The following is a 25,853-nucleotide window of genomic DNA, read 5'->3' on the forward strand; positions in this document are numbered from 1 at the left end:
CGTGATGCAGAGAGACTCATTTCTGGAAGGTAAAGATACAAGCCCTAGGGGCCCATTTGATTCTTAGCTTTTGCCCTGCACACCGCTCCCAATGTACAGAGGGCACCCAGTTCTGAGACTCACCTCACAATTCCCTAATCCTACACTGATGCAGATTTCAACTTGTCAACTAAAACATCTACTCATCATTCTGTGTTCCTTTTGGTATGTTCTCTACATTCAGCCCACTGGTATATCTTACGATAACTGTCGTAAACTGAGATTCCTGGAAGACAGGATCTGTGTGTGAGAAGCGCTCTGGGTAGCACCCTGACATTTGCAGTCAGATGCTTAATAAAGACCTCTTCTCATTAAGCTCCCAGTAACTCCTGGAACAGGACTTGCACTGATAATGTAAACTGTGAAGAAAGGGCAAAGAGAAAAGGGCATCTACAGCATTGTCACTTTCTGGTTAAAGTTACATCGTATTTTACATAGGACACTAATCACAGGTTTGATACCACATGTCAGTTCACTTCAGTAGAGGGCAAACCTTCTGCTCACAATTAAAGAATGTACATCCATTTCCAGCAAGCTGCCCCCCAGATACAAGCTCTAAGTCAGAAGGGGGAAACTAGACAATGTTTGGAGCAAACTATCCCTGCTATTGGAAAAAAATCACCTTCATCATTACCATATATGAGTGTGACTGGAATCCAACTACAGTTGACCCTTGAACAACGTGCTCAGATACACTTATATGTGGATTATAAGTATATATGTACATTACTACACAATCTGAGATTGGTTGAATCTGCAGATACAGAACCATGGATACCGAGGGCCAACTGTAAAGCTATACGTGGACTTTCGACTGGGGGGAGTGGTGCCCCTAACCTCTTCATTGTTCAAGGGTCAACTGTAACTCCACCCTGTGAAATCCTAGCCCCAAACCATGACTAAAGGCAGGTGATTTCCCCAAAACAATCTGTGTTTAGAGACAATCAGTGAGCAAAATGGAAATAAACTCACCTGTGGGAGTGCATTTCCTATTATTTTTCAAGGATGAAAACATGTACTGCCGCAAGTCTTCCATGAAAGGCAGCTGTACGTACACTAAACACTAATGAGAAAGAGTGGAGGTAAAAACAGAAACAACCGAATTAATGGAAAAAATTTAAAGTTGATCTCAAACACTGTGAAAGTGGCACAACGAAAGGATTTCAAAAATCAGACGGCTCAAGTCTGGGACATGGAGAATGAAGTGTTCCGATTTCTGTGATTAGCTGTACACAACTGCAAACAGTACAAAGAATATTAAACATAAAAGAAACGCTTAAAAGAAAGACTATCAAAGAATATCTACAAAATGCATGACCAACACAACAAATGAGAGAGTCAAGGTGACTGGCAAGCTGATGTGGAAGTCAAGATATCTGCCTTCTCGTTCCATTTCTGCTACAGTGAGTTCTCTGAGAAACGGGAAATGGCGAGGGATCTAGACCTGTATTTTAAACAGGAGAGCCCTAGGAAAACGGAACTTCACCAGGATCACAAGAAAATCACACCCTCAACCTTTATCCACACTAAAGGCTGTTGTAAAAAGGGAGGTAATCTGTACTCCCTTTAGGTTCTGAGAAGTCAAGAAGGATGAGAATGGAGAGAAGGTCCCTGGACTGGGCAAACAGAAGATCACGGTTAACGTTTACTGATTTGATTTAATAAGAAGCTCTTTGCATCCTCTTATAATTCATGTCCTTTCACTGCATCTGAAAGTGTGGTTCACAGACCAGCAGCAACAGCATTACGTGGGAGTTGGTGAGAAATGCAGAATCTCAGGACCCCACCCCAGACCTACAAAATCAGAAACTGCATTTTAACAAGATCCGCCAAGTAATTCTCATGCACGTTAACAGTTGAGAAGCATTGTTTATAAAGGAACTGAAGGGAAAAAAATTAATATGAATAAAAGACTTTCAGGTTTACCTCATAGGTGTCCCTGATATAAGGAAAAGCCACGCCAACTTGAGGATTAGCTCTTCTATCATAAGCATATCGAACTATGGCCACCATGTCCAATTCATCCAAAGCATGAATCAGGGAGGAAAGGGCAACTGCTGCCGCCTAGCAAGAAAGATGCATGCGTTAACACGTATCAAACACGTGAGGATTTTCACAGCACAATACTTACGAGACGGTTATTCGCTTTCTTCCTGTTTTAGATTGTAAGTGCCCCTCTAACCACTTTAAGGCTACACTGTACACACCTGCATTTAATCACATTTACTGTACCTCTTCTGGAACTTTTCTTCATTATATTCTCTCATTCCTTCAATTTTCCTTCTCCTCTGAATTCACACCCTCACTCTAAACAAAACCTTTCTTTGTCCCTCTCTCCACAAATTAGTATCTATAACTTTCTTTCCCTTCATCTTTACATTTCATGAAATAATAATCTTGCTGTTTCACTGCTTAGAACACAATTATTCTTCAATCTAACCAAGCTACTGACCCACTTCCTTACTGAAATTATCCTCTGAAGTCCCCCATGATCTCCAAATTGCCTAACTCTTAGTCCGCATTCTATTTGCTTGATCTATCAGTAGCATCTGACCATCTCTCTTTCTCTACACTTTCTCCTTCTTTGGCTTCAGAAGCAACACTCTGCCCTGTTATTCTACTTCTGTACACCACTCCTCCCCCAGCTCTTCTGTTCTTCCAACTAATCTTGAAATTCTGCTCTTAGCCTTTCTCTCCTCCTCTCACTCTAAAACTCTACTTTCGCAACTATTTATTTTATCCAGTCCCATGAGTTGATGAATCAAAAGTCTGTATATTCAGCTTTAAAACTCTCCCAAGGGACTTCCCTGGTGGCGCAGTGCTTAAGAATCCACCTGCCAGTGCAGGAGACACGGGTTCGAGCCCTGGTCCGGGAAGATGCCACATGCCGCAGAGCAACTAAGCCTGTGCGCCACAACTACTGAGCCTGTGCTCTACAGCCTGCAAGCCACAACTACTGAGCCTGCATGCCACAACTATTGAAGCCTGCATGCCTAGAGCTCGTGCCCTGCAACAAGAGAAGCCACCGCAATGAGAAGCCCGCGCACCGCAACAAAGAGCAGCCCCCAGTCGCCCCAACTAGAGAAAGCCCATGCGCAGCAACGAAGACCAATGCAGCCAAAAATAAATAAATAAATATTTAAAAAGAAAGATTTAAAAAAAAAACTCTCTTGAGATCCAGGCTTATATTGCCCACTAGCTGGTAGATTAACTCGTACAGTTATATCTTAGGTATCTCAAACTATCCATGACCAAAACTAAGCTTCCTGTCTTTCCCCTCTTCTCCTCCTGTGCTCCCTGCTTCCACTAACACCACCTCCCAGTCAACCAAATGAGAAGCCCTACAGCTGATGATGCCTGCCTACAGCCCCTCACCTTCAAGTGTTCACCACACTCTACCAAGTCTACCTCTATGCCGTCTTTCAAATTTTATCTGTTCTGTTCCATCACTGCCTCCTCTGTTCCTAGAGCTGATCACGTCACTCTCTTCCATAAAAACCTCCAAGGGTTCCTCTATCCCTGCCTTGGTAGAGCTGATCATTATTCACGGGCAAGTTTTGTAGTCTCCCAACTCGGGAGCTTTTTGCTTGTACAGTTTCCTCCTCACTAGAATGCTCTCTCCAAATCTCTGGCTCTCAAGCTTCTAACCTATTTTCAAGGCCCAGTAAATTGACAAGCTCTCCATTTCAGATTTGCTTTACTCAGCTCTCTCCCTCCCCATAACTCCCCAAAAACTTTGTACTTTTCTCAGTGTTACAGCTAACCTTTATCAAAGTTAGCTATGTGTATTCAATCTCCTCCACTAAAAACCTATGACATCAATACCTAGTCATCAAAAACCTCTATAGATTTCATGACAGATTGATTACCTTTTCAGTTCAATTCAAGGAATATTTACTTTGTACCTACTCTTGGCTAAGCACTATCTTTGGCAATGTAAGAAAACAAAGTTGAGTCCCTGATCTCACTGAGCTGCTTTACTAGCAGAAATGAGATGTGTACCAAGTACAGAATGTATATATTCTAACAAGTCCCATAAGAGAGGCCAGATAAGCACGACGAAGAAGTGATTAGAAGAGATTACTTCCAATTTGTTTGCAAGTTTTTATTTAGGTGTCTTTGATAGGACCAACTGGGATACTTAAAGAAGGAAGGATGGGGCTTCCCTGGTGGCGCAGTGGTTGAGAGTCTGCCTGCTGATGCAGGGGACACGGGTTCGTGCCCTGGTCTGGGAAGATCCCACATGCCACGGAGCGGCTGGGCCCGTGAGCCATGGCCGCTGAGCCTGCGGATCTGGAGCCTGTGCTCTGCAACGGGAGAGGCCACAACAGTGAGAGGCCCGCGTACTGCAAAAAAAAAAGGAAGGATGGGGTCCGGAGTGGCAGCTAGAACACCATATTACACCTGTGGGAAACTCAACTAAAGCTCCATTTCCTTCCCTTTCTCTTCTCCCGTTCTCTTCCACATAGTGAAAACCAGCACATAAAAATGTAGATTCTCCATACAAAAAAAATTATATGCTAATGACCAGAGAAAACATTTTTTTTTTTGCGGTACGTGGGCCTCTCACCGTTGTGGCCTCTCCCATTGCAGAGCACAGGCTCCGGATGCACAGGCTCAGCGGCCATGGCTCACGGGCCCAGCCGCTCCGCGGCATGTGGGATCCTCCCAGACCGGGGCACGAACCCATGTCTCCTGCACCGGCAGGCGGACTCTCAACCACTGTGCCACTAGAGAAGCCCAAGAGAAAACATTTTTAAAAAGGAATATATTCATAGAATCATAGAATATTTGAGCTGAAAAACAAAAGTATTCATCTAGTTTAACAACCTACATGATGAAGGAATTCCCTTCCTAACATCTGATTGGTAGAGACTCTGCTTAGAAACTTACAGGAATGGGGATCTGACCATCTCACAAGGAACCAATCCATCTGGAGACAGTAATCCTTGTTGATAAAATAATTCTCCATCTTGAACAAAATGACCACTTGTTGGTTCCAATTTACCCTCTGGCAGGAAGCATAGTTTAGTTTCTATTCCATATGATAATCCTCTAAGTATCTGAAGAAGGCTATTGTCTCTCATCCCTCCTACTCCCCTGCCTACCTACACAAGTCTTCTCCATGCAATCTTTTACTCAAAGTCCTCATATGACATAGTTTCTTTACTCCCCTGCTTATCTCATAGCCCCAATTAGTTAATATTATTCTTTGACTATGACATCAAGAACTGACACCAAAGAGTAGCCCTTTGCCATCAGTAGATGAAGTTTTTTTTTTCTTTAGTGACTCAAAGTGACCCTGTGATCTATAGGGTCTGTATGAGGCTGGATTTGAATTATGCAAGTCACAATGCTGCCCTGACCTGAGCCAGCAAGTCTAGAGAATCATATGTGTCAACACAGCTTTGTGATATGACTTTCCTTACTGCATACCCAGCAATCACATGAAGTGATCAGAATTTTCTTTGGGTAAAGGGACAGTAAGTTGGAGTTAAAACCTCAGCAGAAGTGAAAAACGCAGTTAAGTTGTGTTCACAATAGATACTAGAACTGCCTGATTCCCATTAGGATTTGATTCAGGAGAAATCCATGAACTAGGATTCTCAAATTTGAGGATTCACGTACACCTACTGTGCTTTAATGAATCCATTTAACACTGAGTGGGAGCCAAGCATTTTCTTCTCTTAATTTTACTGTTCTAATAGAATAATGGCATATCCATTCACTAAATCAGCAGCCAGCTACCCTTCAGAAGTGAGGAGAAAAAGAGGACTAGATCACTTATATCACCACCCTTCCCCCGACCCCAAACAAGCCATCTACATCCAGTTTACCAGTTCCAAATGCAAGTAACTTCTGGAACATGGAGACCTAAGTAGTCTTAAACAGACACTGGATGGTAATCTTCCAGTTAACATCAAAATCTCCAAGGAAATAACAAGTTCTTACTTGAAGACTACATAGAAAATATTTATAGAGAGGGCAGGTGTGAGTGTAGGATGCAAGAGTCACGGGTTGTTAGCTAGGCAGAAACCAACCTGCAAACAGAATCTCTTGGGGATGTAAGAAAATAATGAAAAGAAAGAGGTAACGGGGATAAGACAAATTTCTCAATGATGGAAGTAGTCCCGTGAGTCAGTGAAGCTCATCTTCAGGTGGCTTAAGCCAGCACTAAATGTTCTGTTTATGAAAATGAAAATGTTTACCTGACCCCAACCTTCCTGAACCTGTGACCATGAGATCCCCATACTTAAATGTATTTGTTCAAATGTTTTTGTTTTTAATACTCACCTGATCTCCAATTGCAGAACTATGTCCTCAGGCCTTGTGCTCATGCTATGACAAATTCATTTATTATTTCTCCATTTTCAGAGTTAAAGGTCAGTGAATTTTCCCACTGCTATTGCAAGAATTAATGTCATTTTAAACTATAAAAGCCCCAAACAACTCACTTAAAGTGACAATTCAATTCTATGGCACTACCTCAAAGACCTACTGTCAACTCACCTCATCATCTTTTGTTGCAAAGACCTTTAGAACTTGATTTCCCATAAAATATTTCATGTGGACCTACAAGAGGAAGTGAGGAAGAGAACTGGTTTCAATCCAAAATAAGTAACACAAAAAACCATAATGCCACACATTACTAGGAAATTACATTCAAAATGCTCTTACTGGAAAACATTCACAGGTACTAGAAACAACTTACTATTTGAGGTTCAAATCACTTAAACACAACAAATATATGAGTGCCTAGTTTATGTCAAACATTGTTCTGGGCACTATAAACACAATAATGAATAGGATGTAGCCTTGTCTTGAGGAGTGTAGATAAATACGAAATTAACTGCGGTGGAGTATTACCAGACAGTGCTACCAGCCCACAAGAGTACAGTATTATAGTTCAGCGCTACAAGAGCACATAAGAAGGGCAGCTATCTTAGTCATGAGGTGTCAGCGAAGGCTTCTGCAAATGGTGACACCTAAGTCAAGACTTAAAGGATGGGTAGGAACTAAGATGGAAGTCTGGCACAAGTGTCCTCAGCAGAGATAACAGTGTGATTAAGTCTGGAGTGACATAAACACATAGTGCATTTGGGGAACTGCTTTAGGAGTAGCGCAGCGCCACAGTGCAAGGGGGAAAGCTGAAAAGTTAGATGAGTGAGATTAGCAAAGATCAGATCATGAAGTCTCTTATGAGCAAAGTTAAGTGGTTTGGACTTCATCCTAAGAGCAATGACAAGGCATTGATGAACTGCAGAGACTAGAGTACGATGTGTCCTTTAAATTACTCACCTAGCACAGTATCAGAGGAGTCAAAGACTAGAAGATGAATACTAAGAGCTCCTAATATTATAACCACCTGCTTCTATCAACCAAGATCAACTTCTCTTCGATCTAGGTCATCTTGAGCCTGGAGTGTATTTATAAGAATGTGTCGTAAGAGAGGCAATGCTTCTCAAATATTTTTTCTGCCCTCCCAACTCTAAGCTGAGAAATTGTGAGCACTTTCATAGTAACAGTAGCTCAGGAAAACTGAGTCCCAAAGGTGTGGGGGTGAGGCCCATATAAGCCAAATACCTCCATCTTCATTTCCATTCCCCATCTGAAAACCATTATTTGAAAAAATATGGGAATAATCTTATATTTTCAGTTTGCTACATCCATATAGATTTATTTGCTCTCCTATTAGAATCTGTAATAGTTCTTGACTGATTCAAGAACAGTTAATGATACCTTTTCCTAAGGTACCTAAATGACTTCTCAAAGGACAGCCAGACATTTGGGGAAATTCTGATCCATCCTATAATTAGATACCCAGAACACTGACAACATGGAAGAAGGCAAATTGAAAGGACTCCTGAAGCTGGAGGAATCAGGCTCCCTGACTTCAGACTATACTACAAAGCAACAGTAATCAAGACAGTATGGTACTGGCACAAAAACAGAAAGATAGATCAGTGGAACAGGATAGAAAGCCCAGAGATAAACCCACGCACATATGGACACCTTATCTTTGATAAAGGAGGCAGGAATGTACAGTGGAGAAAGGACAGCCTCTTCAATAAATGGTGCTGGGAAAACTGGACAGGTACATGTAAAAGTATGAGATTAGATCACCCCCTAACACCATACACAAAAATAAGCTCAAAATGGATTAAAGACCTAAATGTAAGGCCAGAAACTATCAAACTCTTAGAGGAAAACATAGGAAGAACACTCTATGACATAAATCACAGCAAGATCCTTTCTGACCCACCTCCTAGAGTAATGGAAATAAAAACAAAAATAAACAAATGGGACATGAGGAAACTTCAAAGCTTTTGCACAGCAAAGGAAACCATAATCAAGACCAAAAGACAACCCTCAGAATGGGAGAAAACATTTGCAAATGAAGCAACTGACAAAGGATTAATCTCCAAAATTTACAAGCAGGTCATGCAGCTCAATAACAAAAAAACAAACAACCCCATCCAAAAATGGGCAGAAGACCTAAACAGACATTTCTCCAAAGAAGATATAAAGAATGCCAACAAACACATGAAAGAATGCTCAACATCATTAATCATTAGAGAAATGCAAATCAAAACTACAATGAGATATCATCTCACACCAGTCAGAATGGCCATAATCAAAAAATCTAGAAACAATAAATGCTGGAGAGGGTGTGGAGAAAAGGGGACACTCTTGCACTGCTGGTGGGAATGTGGATTGGTTCAGCCACTATGGAGAACAGTATGGAGGTTCCTTAAAAAACTACAAATAGAATTACCATATGACCCAGCAATCCCACTACTGGGCATATACCCTGAGAAAACCAAAATTCAAAAAGAGTCATGTACCAAAATGTTCATTGCAGCTCTATTTACAATAGCCCGGAGATGGAAAGAACCTAAGCGCCCATCATTGGACGAATGGATAAAGAAGATGTGGCACATATACACAATGGAATATTACTCAGCCTTAAAAAGAAATGAAATTGAGTTATTTGTAATGAGATGGATAGACCTAGAGTCTGTCATACAGAGTGAAGTAAGTCAGAAAGAAAAAGACAAATACCATATGCTAACACATATATATGGAATTTAAGGGAAAAAAATGTCATGAAGAACCTAGGGATAAGACAGGAATAGAGACGCAGACCTACTGGAGAACGGACTTGAAGATATGGGGAGGGGGAAGGGTGAGTTTTGACAGGGCGAGAGAGAGTCATGGACATATACACACTAACAAACGTAGTAAGGTAGATAGCTAGGGGGAAGCAGCCGCAAGGCACAGGGATTTTAGCTTGGGGCTTTGGGACAGCCTGGAGGGGTGGGATGGGGAGAGTGGGAGGGAGGGAGACGCAAGAGGGAAGACACATGGGAGCATATGTATATGTATAGCTGATTCACTTTGTTATAAAGCAGAAACTAACACACCATTGTAAAGTAATTATACCCCAATAAAGATGTTAAAAAAAAAAAAAAAAAGGACTCCTGAAAGTTTAAAAGAGAAGAGTAATTCATAATTCATAAAAAAAAAATTCCAAACCAAAAAAAACCTATTTTATATTATGAAAAGTTTCACACTAATTCAATCCAGAAATATTAGTGTCCCTCAGATTAAGGGAATCTGGAAAACTATGTGATCTTAAATTTAAAGCTAATTACTAGTTTATTAAAAGGTACATACTTATACTTTACCTTAGTTGATATGGAAAAACCTTGTTCTTAAGATGACGTGTATGCATTTGTTAACATAATACACAAAAGCAGGTATGTAAAAACTAGACTATTCAAAAATGAGCCTGTCTATCTGGTGGGCAGATTATAGCTGATTAATGGCATAGCTTTGGAGTCAGAGAGACCTGGTTCAAAACCCATCTCTACCACCTTCTAGCTGGGGACCTTGGGCCAATTACCTAACAGTGCTGAACCTCAATATCCTAGTGTATAAAATACATATCACGGCACCTACCTGAGAGGACTGTAATAAGAATTAAATGGGAATTTATATAAAGTGGTTAGTATATTGATTATAATATTATAATCACTCAATAAATGGTAGCTATTATGACTATCTTTATTGTACCTGTCTGATATTACACTTAAGACAAAAATAATTTAGAGCTTAAAAACAACAGAAAGTTGGTTTAGAAAACACTTCATGACTTAAAAGTTAATTTTAAGTCAATAAAAATCTTTTAAAATGGAAAACGTACCTTTTCAGCTCACTTTTTCTTGCTTTGCCATCTAACTAAATAGGTCCCCACACCTACCATGGCACAGATGATTTGTTTTTTGAGTCCTAAATTACAGTTATAGGAGTTTTGGCTAGATCTTTTCTGCTTATCTGGAATTAGGCAGACCCAGTTCCCAATAAGCCAGTTTCTACAAATAGGTCTGAATGGAGGTTCTGTTTCACTGAAAAGACTCATAAGCACTGACATTAAGAACCAAAAATTTTAAGTTTATATACCTCCCAAAGTGAATAATTTTAAAGAAAAGCACATTTAGTGTAATTTGTTAGAGAACTGTTAGAGATACTCAACTTCCAAAAGGTATTTATTCTCACCATTAACTGTATCGACTTTAAGTAAATACTCTCAATTTTTGGTTTATGAGTCTTAAAACTGTATCTATCAGTTTGAGCATATGATGGAAAACATTCTCCCCACCTCACTGAATTATTCTGTATCTAACAGTTTGAGCATATGATGGAAAACATTCTCCCCACCTCACTGAATTATTCTAACGCTGAATTATACAGGGACTGCGTGCTGGAGCAACATGAAGAAATTTAAATCTGGTATATTGGGTTATATTTATTTTTATTTTAATTCTCACTTGAGTTCTTCTAGAACCAACAAAAATCTCTTCATCCCTATAGAGCCTGAAAAGATGCACTTTCTACTTATTCATTCTGTTTGGTTGCCTACCTCAAGAACATTTCATCTAAGACTGCTGGGAATCTTTAATGACTCTTTCTTGGATAGTATATGGTATCCACAGCCTTCAGTAAGTTACTGCATTTTCCACTATGTCTCTTTTGTAGATCTGTATTGCCGTCTAAAAAGCATATGACTAATGAACAATTTTTGTATCCTAGATCTCTTTGTTGGGCGTTGAGAAGAAGGGTGACTAGCATAAATCAATGATATTCTAAGAAATCTACGGTCATTCAAAACCCAACTAGACCCTGACTCCTGTAAAACACTCCAGTACACGTAACAGTTAGAGAAAGCAATACAATAGCAAAGAACTGGATGCTGGTTCTTTAAGGCTACTATGAGCTATGACCGACACCAAAGTTAAGAAGTGACTTTTCACTTCTTATGCCAACTTCTCTACCTCTTGATTTTTAACCTTCAAAAATCAAGGATAGCAGCACGCCAGACTACATTTTAGAAAAACTAAAAGTGAAAAAAACATATTATAAATAACAGGCCCAATCCAAAGCACACCATCTCAAATAATGAGAAAAAAGCTCATCTGTTTTGTTTACAATTAGTAGACAAATACGTGCTTTACCTGAGAAGATGTACAAAATCCCAAAACAGAGAAGCACTTCCCCTCCGATTTATATTTCATTTGTTCCTCATCCACTTTAGAGAAAGGAATGATATCACTCCCATAGCGGAACCCTAAAGAACAAGAGAAGAGCATCTGTTAAGCGTATGGGGCCTCATTTTCTACAAGCTGAAATTGGCCCTATACATACATCAACGATACACGCACACTCCGATCAAGCCTCCATATACTGTTTGCCGGAATCAAATTTCTGCCCCTTGTGATCACTGCAGAAAAAGAAGCGGCAGATCCACAAACATATATGACACAGGGACAATTAAAATCTAATTACAGCTTTTTAAGTAGTGTATTCTGCAATCTAGTTTACCTTAATGATTATCCATCCTAGAAGGAAGAATGTAGCAAATGCAATGTACTAGTTATCCTCCAGAGATAAACCATGGTTGACTAAAGTACAGTCATGACTTGTAAACATAATAACAAGAACACATTTATTTAGAAACCTGGAGACCCACAGAGAAATGTGCCCATAGGATTTTCAGAACAAAATGTTCTCAAAAATGGATGCTGGAGATATACAAATGCCTAACGGAAGAAGCCAAAATTTTTCTATTTAGAAACATTCAATTGACAAGCTGGATATTTTTCTGCATTTAAATTTATTTTATTCCTGGGATTGGATTGTCTATTTTTTTTTCTTTTTGATTACTTAGGTTATTACAGATATAGGCTCTTGGCTCCTTAAAAAAACTCCAACCCTGTTCCAGGGCCTCTCTGCTCTGTGGAAGGTCATGCCCTTTCACTATATAGTCTTATATGTTTAATGGGGAGAAAGATCAGCAAAATCCAAGGATTATGACCTTGAATAGATGAAAAGGAAAAGCATACGCATCTTTACTCCAAGAAACAAAGAAACTTGTGTGTTTGGGGGCAGATTCTGTGATCCAGTGTTTATTAGTTCCCTCACTCTGCACATGCCATGTATTTAATTAAAAACAAATGCATTTCTATTTTCATATATGTCTTTTAAGAAAAGCTGGTGATATAAACAAAAATTTCAACAAGAAGTTAAGAGGGAAATGTATGGCACATGATTAAGAGTGGTATCTAAACCCAATGTTTTTTCAGACATCTTACTTGAATCGTTTAAGAGTAACCTAAAACTTCTAATTAAAACTGTCTTATGTTTTCTGGCTCATCTTTTACAGGGCAAATCAATAACTGTAACTTTTGTACATGGCAAAGAGTAGAGAACAGACTACAAATATGACCATAGTCCTTTGCTCACATAAACTAGTCCCGCTATCTGAAAAAGAGAACTCTACATATTAGGGGATAGAAAGTGGAAGACAGGCAAAGGAAGTATGTGGGTAACTGCAAAAAGATAAGAGAGAAAAGCTGCCCATCTATGCTCTTCGAACTGAAACAATGTTTAACTCTTCCCTCTCCCTTGCTCTACCAATATGTTTGCTTTCTGTCGAAGACAACCAGAGCTGCTTTCTTTGCTTGCAACCGAAAGAATTGGTACCATCTCTAGTCCCTTCTCCTTCCAATCCATCCTATACCCAGATGTCCTATTAATCTTTCTAAAACACAGTCCCTATGACACTCTGCTCCTCAAAATTATAAACAGCTCCATGGCGCTTTCAAAATCAAGCATAAACTCTTCAGCGTATCATTCAAAGCCCTTCCTAATTCAGAATAGCATGTAGAAACAGACTCCTGCAGCCCTGGGTTCAAATTCTGCTACCTGTTAACTATGAGATTTTGCAAATGTTAATGAATGTCTTTCAATCTCAATTCTCTTATCTGTAAAATGGAAACAAGAGTGCCTACTTCACTGGTTGTTGTGAAGATTAAAAGAGAAAATGCAGATTGTCTTTTAGATACTACCCTGAGTACGAATCTGCATATGCCCAATACACCTTACCCAACTACTTGGTATCACTGAGAAGGCCCTCTGCTTTCCCGGTCTTATGCCCTTAATCACACTATTCTTCCTACTATGAGCCAGTCATTACACGAGGATTAAATGACAAGCAAGTAATGGAGCCAAGATTCTAACCAAGGTCTGACTCCAAAATTTCTGTTCTTAACCACACTATGCTATTGAGTTGAATTAAAGAATTAGTAGAGATTGTGGGTTGTTTATTACATTCTAATCCATCAGAAGAAAGAAAGGGGTCATGACCACCACTACCTTTAATCACTCTCCCACCCGCCAAGACCCCTGCAAAACATATAAATATGCAAATACTGCAACGCAGTGCCCCAGATGAAAGGAAATTTTTTAAGGCTTGCAAATTAAAATTATACTGAGTAGCACATAGTCTGGTGATAGATTTATATAAAGACTCTGGTTTCTATCTTAACCATCATTTGGTATCTTATCATTTTAGCTCTTGAACACTCAGACACCCTCAGCTAGCTTCTAAGCCCTCTGGATAGAGATGCCATCTAAATACACTACACAGAGCCAATGGGTACAAATATATGAAGTACAACTCTAAAGATCCTAGTGAACATAAGGCAATATAACAAACACAAATAATTTTTCTTATCCCCTAAATTACCTTAAGGGAGCTAAACAGGCAGGATATAAGACCTGAAATTGGCACTCAGAAAAATGATCACTATGGAAATAAAAGGTAAACAAAAAATTTGCTTCGGCCATGTTAATATAAGCATTTTCCTAGCTAGTGAGTTTCAAACTTTAAAACAAAGCCAAGTATTAAGTCCTGTCACTTGAGACATTTAAAACCCAGAGAGACTGAATGCCCGAGTATACTCCTGCCTCGGAACCATCCTGCCTGAGACCCAACAGATGACCTAAAGGATCCAGTGTCTCATGATCCCCTCATATAGTTGTGTCTCTAGACAAATAATAATACAAAACCTAGCCTGCCTCCTATGATCTTGAAGAAAATTTTCTAGGCAAAAGTGAAACTCTCACTGGCATAATAATACCTTGAATAGTATCCTCTCTTGGAACTTCAGTTTCATCATCGTCATTCAAGCAATAAACTGTTTCTTTTTGTATATCTTCTTTTTTTTGAGTTCTTGCATCCACAACTGTCCAACACTTTTTAACTCTCTCTTGTAGAATCTGATTTCCAAAAGAAAAATAAAGGGAAAACAAGAAAAGCTATGATTCAGATGGACAAAAGATGAAAACCTAATATACTCTCTGCTTTACAGAAAAAAATCCAAAAGAATGACTCCAGCTACATTGGTTTGTTGTCTCTTGCCTACTGTGGAAATTTTAGTTTATTTTATAATTCTTTCTACATTTTATTTTCCAAGGGTAATCCACAGATAAATATGAATATTTGTATATATTCAAACACTTTCTATACAAAACCCTCAGACTGTCCAACAAAAGAGGGCCCTACATTTTGTTACCACAGTTTCCCAACACACGAGAAAGGGGAAAGCAGTCTATCAGTATTCAGAAATCAATAAGGAAATATGAAAAAGTAACTAGGAAAAAAGAAGGAAAGAGACTGTATTCTCATTCCCAGGGACACTATTCTAGGCCTTGAAGTACCTCCACGGTTTTCATGCATGTAGGGTGTTTTGGAATTAAGTCCTTGAATATTAAAAAAAACACTTGAATATATAAAACAACATGTTTTTGTATATGTTGTACATTTTATATATTTAAATGTTTTTATATATTTATTTTGTGCGTTTAAAGAAAAAAGACAAGGAAGGTCATGCGGAGGCATGGATCCAAGACTCATACTCAAACTGGAATTTCATCAAATAATTACCAAAAGCAACTCATTTTTGAAAATATACTATTACGTACAAATGTACATGTTACAAAAGGCTATTTCACAGTAACAAGTCAACATCTTTTGATATTTCTTAGATGCTGTTACTACCAGATCATTAACAACTAAATTAGATGTGACTGAGTTTTCAAAACCCTGAACTGAACTCTGGTGTGTATCTGTATTTCTGTTATAATACCACAATGATACAACTTAATGCATTTCATTTTCTTTCTTTAAAAAAAAAAAAGAGAAAGACCTGAAACTCATGATTAACAATCAATTGTCAATGGAGAGAAAGAGAAAAAGGAGGGAATCAACCCCTATTATAGACCATTCTTTTTTTTTTCCTTTTTTTTTTTTAAAGTAGTTGCGGCACGCGGGCTTAGTTGCCCCGTGGCATGTAGGATCCTTGTTCCCTGACCAGCGATCGAACCTGTGTCCCCCGCATTGGAAGGCAGATTCTTAACCACTGGACCACCAGGGAAGTCCCTATTATAGACAATTCTTAAAACTTCCTCTGTTAGCATGCCTTTTACATAAAAGCTAAATAGAGATGAAATGAACAGGGAGAGCAGTTAGAGAAGCAGTAATTATGGTTTTGAATAACCCACACACGAACTGTCAGTTCCTTATATAAGCATATTTGTCTGCCTGCTAACATTTCTTTAAAAATGTGTACCTACCACTTACCGATTTATAAGCCACAATCTTTATAGACAAATTGGAGCCAATGGTCAGTTGACAGGGCCAGGGCATGGAACGCCTCTCAATTTTCTTAAAGACACACAGCTGTCTCAGACTCTCACTTAATAAAGAAAAATGTATTATGAAAGCAGCAATTTTAAAAATGTTAACCTGTGCTGGATATTGCATTTAGTTGTCCAGAATGAGAAGTGAGATGCTGTTGATCATAAAGAGAAGAACAGCAGGGGATGGCAAGGAAAACTCGTGGCGACCATCAGTTGGGAGAGAGCCAGAATACAAATGAGTTGGCTTAGGAGGAAGGAGTTGAATTCCTTTACTGATAGGTGAAAAGGAACATCTTTACCTTCCCCCTATTCAATCTTTTCTTCAACTTGGCCAGTTGTTCTTAACATTTTTTTTTCAGGACCAAGGACACTGTGAGGATGTGATAAAAACACATTCATAAATGTGTTTGCATACACCAGCTCCCTGAAAACCATGGACCTGAGGACAAAAAGCCCTGCTCTAAGATATCAAAGGGTGGGCTCCATCCTGTATCATCACTGTTCACAACGCTGCAATTCTTTAGCTCATTTCCATTCTCTTAAATAAAAGACATGGTAAGTATATGCACACAGTGGAGAGAATTAAATAATGACTCTCCATGGGATAAAGGAATTTAGCAGTCCACACTCAGTCTTAAAGCAGGTAGGTTTCTCACTGCATAGGGAAAGGGAATTGGGAAGTAGCAAACACAATGCAGAGGGCTACTTCATTTGAATACTAGTGAAGATCAGTTCTATTTTCATCTGGTTCCTAATCAAACACAACAGAGAAAATCATAGGAGATAGGTGGAATTTGTGGTATTCACTAAGGATTATCTGACATTATCCAGAGTTATGGACAAAGAGGCCTCAAGAGACTCCAATTTTCAGAAATAATCTACAATGAATAGTAGATATTCTACCTGATACCCTGCTCCAAAGCTTACGGTACACCTTGGCTTTGTATTCACTGAGGAATGAATGGGTCTGAAACCAGGTCTAACCTGTCTCATAGGACATTGCTAGTCTGATTATGAGTCACGTCTAAAACCATCAAGAGGTTTGGATTCTGTTCCAGGGGAAATTCTAAAGACCAGCCTCTTATATGTAACATCTGAGAACAACTGGATGAGTTCTGCAGATTTGAAGCTCCCCAATTAGAAGTCAAGTTATCTTCCTCTAATGTCTTCTAGATGAGGATAAGTCTAGTCCAGGGCTGTTCTGTACAACTTTGTGCAATGAGGGAAGTATTCTATTTCTAACTATTCTTGTCCAATAGGGTACTGAGCTCTTTAACTCAGTGGCTACTATGACTGACAGACTAAGTTTTAAATTTTATTTAATTTTAATAAATTTAAATAGCCACATGTGGATAATGGCTACTGTATCAGATGGCAAAGTTCTGATCCACACCTTCATGGCAGACCTAAAATCAAAGTAACTTCAAATGGCTAGGACAGCACATAGTAATTTCCCTCCTTGCTATGTTACAGGAAAAGAAACTTTTTTAGGTAATTTTATTGGCCTATATTCTTCTTTACAATATCATGGTGAATATGTTAGCTTTAGACATGTATTCCCATGTTAGAGAAAGCCATATCCAAATTTGAAAGAACAATAATTTAGGAACACATATTTGCATGTATTACAATTAGAACACATATTATGGCAAAGAAACATCACTTTACAGGATTCTTCATTGACTCCTTTGACAACCCCTTGGGAAATTACAGTTCAATTTCTAAAATTCCCATTTACCTGCAATTTTTCAATAGTATCTATGTTTAGAAAAGCAGGCTGATTGCTTATCAATTATAGCTCACCAGAAATATTTGAAAATTGTGATTGAGAATAAAAAGTAGAGCAGATACACACTACTGCTACTCAAAAAAATCCTAACTGTTTAACCTTTATTTCAACTGAACCTCTACTTCAATTAAGAACTTTTCTTAAAATGCTTGTATTTTGTGTATTTATTAATAAACTGGAATTAATTCTTTAACATCAAGTAGCAGTATCCCTGAGGATTTGAAACTCCACAGCCATACAGTGTGGTATTCTATTGCCACTTTTACCAAATCAGGCCCTTCAAATACACACCGTTCTAGATGCTATGGACCCCTCTCAGGTTCTTTGATCAAAATATATATCCAATTCCAACCAAGAATAATACAGATAAAGGAGATCATCTCTCCCACAGTCTCTAATTGGATGGCCAAAAAAAGTAGCTTGACTAATCGTTATATGGTACTTCAGGGATTTCACATTTCTTAAATCATTTTGCCTTTACAAAGCCCACATGGAATAAACAGGTTGTAAATTCTTAATATTTGGGGGTTTTGCTTTGTTTTGATTTGTTTTTGCCTGACCAAACTATGTTGAGACCAAAAGTTTTTTTTAAAAAATCTCTATATTATAGTATACTGCCTCCTAAAACCTAAATCAGAAGATTAGAGGATATTAAGTATTATCTCAGATCTAACACCACTTTTTATAATTAAGAATGTTTTTTAGGTGTATGACAAGGAAGGGCCCAAGAAATGTGCCCCAAGCTCGGCATAAAGAAGAAATCTACTACCTCATCCTTTATAATTTGACTTGTTAGATCGTTCGTTATATCTATGTATTTCCAAACTCTACCGACATAGTCTTGCAAATAAATAAGAAATCTTGCACCAACCATGCAAACTTCAAAAAATGGGATTAGGGGCTGGTGCACCATTTCTTTAATAAAAATTGAAATACTAAAGTATAACTGCTAATTCAAAAGTGGCCCAGAAAAGGAAAAGCATTAGGGAGCCGTCTGATCAGAAGAAAAATTAATATGCTTACAACTGAAAGTTGTAAACAATGCTTTCATGTCTTACCTGAAGGAATAAATTTCCTCCAGCCCATCTTCACCTTCTAAAGACATCATCACCTTTTTCACCATCCGAATACCTTCTTTTTGCTGCTCACTGATTCCTTTTGGAGGAAAGGAGGACCCATGGTGGTCGGAGAGCAAGTTGCCATCTCCTCTGTCCCCAGTTCCATCTTCCTTGCCAACTGGGAAAGGCAAACTATCAGGAAAAGACCAGAAGTACTTAAGAAGAAAAGCTCTGAAGCCAAATAATAAACGGGGTTCCAATTCTGTGACTGTCACTCACTAGCTATGAGAAAATGGTCAGTCAGCCTCTCTGAGCTTTACATTTCTCAACCATCAAATGGCACTATCTACCTTGACCAATATTCTATCAGTTTCAAGTGACCGAAGTCTCTTTGGTTTGGCTTTTATGGGGGTAATTTATTGGCTTAACATAACAAAATAATTGAAAGGGCAAGGCTGCACATGGCCTTAGGATGACTAGACCCAGAGTCTCAAACACCACAAGGATTCTGTGACCCTCCCACTCTCTATCTCCATATTTCATTTTCATTTGCCTTTATGCTGGCCCCGCTCTTTCAGACTGGCTTCCTCCACATTGTTTCTGAACACTTTCAAGCTCATAATGCCCAACTCCACTACCAAAGAGGGACTGAGGGTTTAACCCTCTACTCTCCAATTCAAAAAACCAGGAATTAGTGGTAGCCTAGGAGCCAGATCTAGATGTCAGCTCTCATTCAAGCCATGAAGTTAAAAAGTAGGAAGGAACGCTTCCTAGAAAAAGGCTGGGTGACATTCTAGGCAGACAAAAATAAACAAACAAATGCCCATTAATGATCTCTCAAGATTATTATAAAGATTAATAAGAGAAAGTGTATAAAATACTTAAAACTCAAACAATGTCGTCATCATTATTTCAGATAGAGAATTCCTATACAGAAACCAGTTAATTGCTAGAAATAAGTAAAACCAATTTTGTTCCTGTGTTTCACTCCAGTTGTTTGACTGAAATGAGACTAAAACTAGAGTGGGGTTACCAGTCATGGGAATATTCAATAATCAATATACAAACTGAAAAGTAAACCAACCAAACACATTTTATGGTAATATTCTACATGACACTTTATAAATGTTTTTATATAAACAATCTCATTTCATCCTTATGTGTTAGTTGGATAGAGATTTCTACCTCCATTTTCTGAAAAGAAACGGAAGCTACAGAAATGAAATAATTTGGCCAAAACCGTATAGCTAATAAAGCTAATAAGTGATTGAGCAAAGACTCAGTCATCTGACTGAAAGAGCAAGGTTCTTTCCACTGTAGCATGTCACCCTAGTTTGTCCCTGGAAACCCAAACAGTTAAATTCAGAGATCTTTTCAGTTTACTCAAAATTACCTGCTGGTCACCCCATGTGGATTTTTAAGGTGATTCCTTTATCATTTCATTTGTTATCATCAAAACAGAGCTTCATGTTTCCATTTTTTCTATGTATTCTTAGCATGAGAGATGTGCATGTCCTGCATTACATGAAAAAGAGCTTCCAGCAAGCAGGGTACGGCACGTCAGGTTTGCACCAGGCTGTTGCTGTTTCCAGAGCATCAACCAGGAAGAAGGGACGATTAACATGAAAATGAAGGGTCAGGAAGGTCCAGTCCAACTAGAACAATCCACCATACATGGGATACACCAAACAATAAGAGCAAAAACTCTACTTCGCATGCTAGAAGTTTGCAGCAAAGGAAGAAGGGTATTACCCAAGAAAAAAATACAACCAGTCAAATAACAAGCAAGTGGAAGAAGAGGCTATGTTCTGTCTTCAGCTTGCTTTACAGCATTGCTCATATAAAAAAAAGTAGCCCTTTCCAATGACATTGACAGAAGTGCAGTATGTGTCAAGGATGTAAAGGCATCTGAGATTATGAACAGGGAACAGAAACCGAGCTGGGCTTTTGAAGTGCTGAGAAAACCTCAACTCAATAAGAAAAGAAGAGTCACTTAAAAAGCACTTAATTTCTCTGAAGCACCGTCGTATCGAGTATCAGCTTGATGGGTTATTCTGAACTATTTTTCTACAGTCTACAGAAAGGAGTTGCCCCTCAGCAGTCTTAAGAGGTACGTACATGCAAGAGAGGTTCTTAATTCTCCATGGCAGGCATTTTAAAGAAGCTGTAGGCTTACCACTCAGAGCTGGAGGCTTCTTGGTAGGGCTCTCAATCCAAAAAAGGAGTGCCCCTAATAATTCAACATTCTATACTACCACTCTGCTTTTACCAAAAATAGGACAAGAAAAAACAGGTTTCAGATGCAGCAGGAAGGATTAATGTAGTGGAAAGAACTTTCTGTTAGGGCTATAAGATAAAGTAAGTGCCTGGAGGGGAAATTCAAGTTATTGGGGGAGGAGGGACTCTCTCCCTAACAAATTGTGAAAAATATTTTCCTCCTAAGTTTGTATACCTCATCTGTAAATATGCACAAGCAAATTACATTTTATAAATGTGTGTGTATCCTTTAGATCTGAAAAAGACTTAAAAATAAGCATACGTGTTTAAAATTGTTCCCAAGTTGACATTCCTCTCTATCCTAAAAACATCTACTGTCTTTAAGACACAGTCCTCTAGGTTGTTTAAGAAAAGACACCACCAATCTGGTAATTGTTTGGGTAAAGTCTTCTATGCAGGCAGGAGATGAACTGAATGTCCTTAAAAGATTCCTCTAATTCCTCAATTCTTTGGGTCCAAGAACAGCACAAGCAAACATCTGCTACTGAGCTAAACTCCCAGGTTTCCCCGTGACATTCATCCCTTTATCATCAAAACTCAGAAGAGTTCCTGGAACACAAGAGAGTAATCAATGAACGTTGGCTGAAGTCAGTGATTTGACAGATTCTGACTCAGAGCAGAGAGGACTCTTGAGAACTGAGTGCTCTACGAAGGGGTCCTATCACTGCATTAGAAGAGCACAAGATCTGTCTGCAAATATTATTCTTATGGACTTACAAAAACTGCAGGGAGATGCCAGATTTCTTCAAGTTATGAATTATAATACCCAGCTGATCTCTGCTGAATGGGCTGCTGAGGTCAGTGAACACTTCAATATGCCTCTTCTCAAACTTCTTTCCTCTAGAAGAGAGAGTTAGCATGTTAAGAAATCATTCTCCTGAGTTATTTCCTAAACATTCAAATGTACTTGGTCACTGAGCAGAAAAAGCGTAAGGAATGAATCTAGCTCCAGCTAACAAAGGTGATTACATTCCAGAAGTCCGTGTGCTGCTGATGCTCAGCTAGGTTCCTACTAAACATATAACCAACCCAGTCATGACTCATGCTTTGAGCATCTTAGGCAAAATTTCTGAGCATTATGGAAATAGTATGTCTCTGATTTCCTAACTTTAACTTCAGTTAAAGATGTGGTCACTACGATAAAAAAGGATCCCCTCCCAGCCTCCACAGAGGTACGTACAAGCAACTCTCCCAGGTACTACAATTATAGCCTTGCAAGGGTTTATTTTCCAAATGGTCTGATTCCACACAGACAGGCTCATTTCCAGCTCTCTTCAGTTGAGATACTTACACAGTTTCTTGTTGAATCAAATCCATGCACACAATGAGGGCATCCAGAACTCAGCTAGTTAAGGGCAGAAGATAACACCAAACAGTCCCTTTATCCCAAGAACACGCAACTTTTTTCCAGTGAAATCTACAATGCTGGAAATTGTGGACACTGGGCTGACGGTGTGATGAGTTAAAAGTACTTGCCCAAGTGCCCTTCTTCCAAGTCTATTTCACTAACATATATTCATATATGTTATAAATCAAAGTACACTTCCTGAAACATATAAACAGGAAAAATGAAATAAACCAAAAGGTAATCTGACATATTCCGCTCATTTAATGAAAAATTATGATGCCATTTTACAGTATCTAGAACCCATCTTCTGTGATTTCAGTCCATTCTTACACATGAAGTGAGCCATAATGTAGCATTTGTAAGTCACTCCCAGCACAGCAGCACCTCCCAGTGACCAGGGATGGCACCACTGTTTAGAAAAATAAGAGGAACCCCTTAAAACCAGGGCACCTGTGGAAGGAACTGTTAGTCTCACAGTCTGGGTTATCAGTCTGATTTGTGGCATACAATTATCCTCCATCCAGGAAGGCTAGGAGAATGCTAATGCTATACTCTTCTAAAAATAGCTTCTCTATGTCCAAACATTTCCAACCATTGCCACCACCAAACCCTCTACACACAGTCAACATATATACCCCCTTCTGATACCTCCCAACCTCTCAATGTCACTAGTGCAGAGAAGGAGCAAGTTACTGCAGGGTGTGGAGTCCAGGCACCCAACCCAACCTAGTTAACGTCACATTCAGTCCTAACACACATCACCTCCGTGTTCTCAGAGCCAAAAACGTCCACATACTCAGAGCTAGGACTCTTAGAGAACCTCACCAAACTAGATTACAATCCCCCAGATTAAAGGAAATTTCTTAAGAGTCTTCTCTGGATCAAAAAGGATACAGTCAGCTTGTTGAGAACCTGGTTGGATTTTGCTTTCAATGTCCTCCAGCAAGTCAAAATCCGGTAGCATCAGGTGTCTGTGCACTGTGATGTTCTGATACTGGCCCTCACCGGCAAGGGCGTTCTCAGTGCCATCTGTACCAAAAAGGACTAATGCAATTTCATCCTTGCTCTCAGCAAACACCTAGAGAAGCAGGTTAGAAGGTTGAAATCATACAATATCACCTGGAAACCATTAGATATCTAACCTTCAGGGAGCAAGACAACCATACCTCCCTATGGCAGGTCCCTGGGGCCACCGTCAACAATAGAATATTGGGCTAACTGGTCCGTGGGACTGATGAGCAATGATAATTCCTAGGTTCTAAGCAGACTTTTTCATTGACTACAGTTCCCATCCTTCCAGCACAATTTGTGGTGGAGGAATGGGAGGGCAGTAACTGCTCTTGATGAGTTTCTTTGATTTGCTTCTACCCAAATCAGACTCTAATTCCCAGTGAAAACTAATTATGTATCATTTGAAAAGATTTTAGTCTGTCTTTCTGGAATGACTATACAAGGTTTAAATTTTCCAGAGATTAAAAATAAATTGCTGATTCATATTCTATACCCCAGCAATTTCACTTACAGGTATATATACTGCAGAGAAGTTCCTGCACATGTACACAAAGAGGCAAGAGACAAGAAAGTTCCAGTTCACTTCAGCACTGTTTATAACAGGGCCAATCTGAAAACTAACTATCCATCGACTGAAGAATGCAAAAGCACACTGAAAAATATTTATACAATGGAATATTACACTCTAGTAAAAAAAAAAAGAATGAATAAATTTGTTCAATGTTTACCAACATGAATAAATCTCAAAAACAAAAGACTGAGAAAAATAAGTTGTGGAATTATATGTACTGAATAATACTATTACATACACTTTTGAGAGCTTCATACAATACTAAATATTATTTATAGATACACTGAGATCCAAGGTATAAAGTATGTGCAGTAATAACTATGAAAATTCTGAGGAAAGGAGGGGAAGAAGAGGAAAGAAAAGGGTTGGGAGGGGATACACAAGGGGCTTTAAGTTAACATTTTATTTTTTAAGAAAAAAAAAGAAAAAGAAATCAAACAAATATAGTAAAACTTTAGGGCTGTTGTAGTTCTAGACAATGGGAAAACAGCTTTCCATCATATTACTCTCAGTTTGCTTCTTTTATGAAGCATTCCATAATGAAATATGAAAACAAGAAATAGCGTGCGACACAAGAGGCAGTCCTGTTCCCACCTACTTATTAACAGAAGCCTTCTGTGTCAGTAAAAAGAACACTGCATGGGCAGAGGATGGAATCCTGTCATTCTTCACCTCTGTTTGGTCTGTTAACAACTCCAGCTGCAACTGCCAGTTGTATATGGAGGGAAGGTCCCAGCTGCTGGGGTTCAAATATTCCCAGCACGCCAGTGGGGCAAGCCAGCTAGAATTCTAGCCGCCTCCTGCACAAGAATTCATCTTAAGGCAAGGTAATCTTGTTCGACAACAAAACCTCAGTCAGGAGAGGGGAGGAAATTTGAATGCAGCATGGGAGCAGCACCAGGTTTTGTCTCCCAGCCTTCCAGATTTCACTTCAACTCCCATGCGAGGGGCAGAGCCAAAAATAAAAACTGAAAGCACTGTTTCCCTTTTTAAAAAAATCTATACTACGTTAGGGCACAGCAGCACTACTTGAATACAACCAACACAAATTACTATAACCCAGAATGGGGTTAGAAGCATCCTCATTTTCTTTGAGATATTAAGGACTCCAGGTTATCAGAACTTGTAAAAATCTAGGATGACAGGTGGGAGGTAACAGTGCCCAGGAGAAAAGGCAACACCCAGAAAAAACAGCAGACGTGTCCAGAGGAGTAGTGAATGAAGGACTTCATGGACTTCGCAAAAGTAGCAGTCAGACCAGGTAGAAAGGGCAGAAATTAATAATAATGGTAGTAGTAGTAATAATGATAATAAAAACACATATAGCATTTACAATACGTCAAGTACTAAGTACTTTATCTTAGAGATATTCACTGAGGCACCGTGGTAGAGAGTCTTCAAGACGGCCTCCATCCATTCCTTCTCTCCCTGTATTTGGAGGCTATCCCTTAAAACAATAAGGGACTCTAATTCCCGCCCCCTCCCCATTCCACTGAATGTGAGATAGCTTAGCGACCTGATTGACTAATAGAAGGCAGTGGAAATGACCTTCTGGCATTTCTAGAGGTAGGTCATACAAAGCCACATAAGCAAGTCTCTTAGAATGCCCACTCTTGGAACACTCCTTTTTAGAACCAACTGCTATACTGTGAGCATCCCAAGCTACATGGAGAGGCCACAGGTAAGGGTTCTGGGCGACAGCCCCAGCTGAGCTCA

General features: G+C 39.1%; 1 protein-coding gene across 5 annotated transcripts in view; it reads right to left on the reverse strand.

The window, feature by feature from the left end:
- XRCC5 (X-ray repair cross complementing 5) overlaps positions 1-25,853 on the reverse strand; it is a 99,462-nt gene that overhangs the window by 67,988 nt on the left and 5,621 nt on the right. For 4 of the 5 annotated variants that reach the window (XM_032637361.1, XM_032637359.1, XM_032637360.1 and 1 more), the window contains exons 3-12: positions 23,450-23,633; positions 22,499-22,547; positions 21,925-22,047; positions 18,931-19,122; positions 16,025-16,139; positions 14,523-14,661; positions 11,556-11,668; positions 6,550-6,612; positions 1,966-2,103; positions 1,012-1,102 (exon numbers count right to left, since the gene is read on the reverse strand). In XM_032637361.1, coding sequence (XP_032493252.1) covers positions 1,012-1,102; positions 1,966-2,103; positions 6,550-6,612; positions 11,556-11,668; positions 14,523-14,661; positions 16,025-16,139; positions 18,931-19,122; positions 21,925-22,047; positions 22,499-22,547; positions 23,450-23,633 — 1,207 coding nt within the window. Of the gene's footprint in view, positions 1-1,011; positions 1,103-1,965; positions 2,104-6,549; positions 6,613-11,555; positions 11,669-14,522; positions 14,662-16,024; positions 16,140-18,930; positions 19,123-21,924; positions 22,048-22,498; positions 22,548-23,449; positions 23,634-24,077; positions 24,219-25,853 lie in introns of all 5 variants that reach the window. The other variant, XM_032637357.1, reaches the window with a different exon arrangement.

The sequence above is a fragment of the Phocoena sinus genome, chromosome 7 (assembly GCF_008692025.1).
Source record: "Phocoena sinus isolate mPhoSin1 chromosome 7, mPhoSin1.pri, whole genome shotgun sequence".
Classification (NCBI taxonomy): domain Eukaryota; kingdom Metazoa; phylum Chordata; class Mammalia; order Artiodactyla; family Phocoenidae; genus Phocoena; species Phocoena sinus.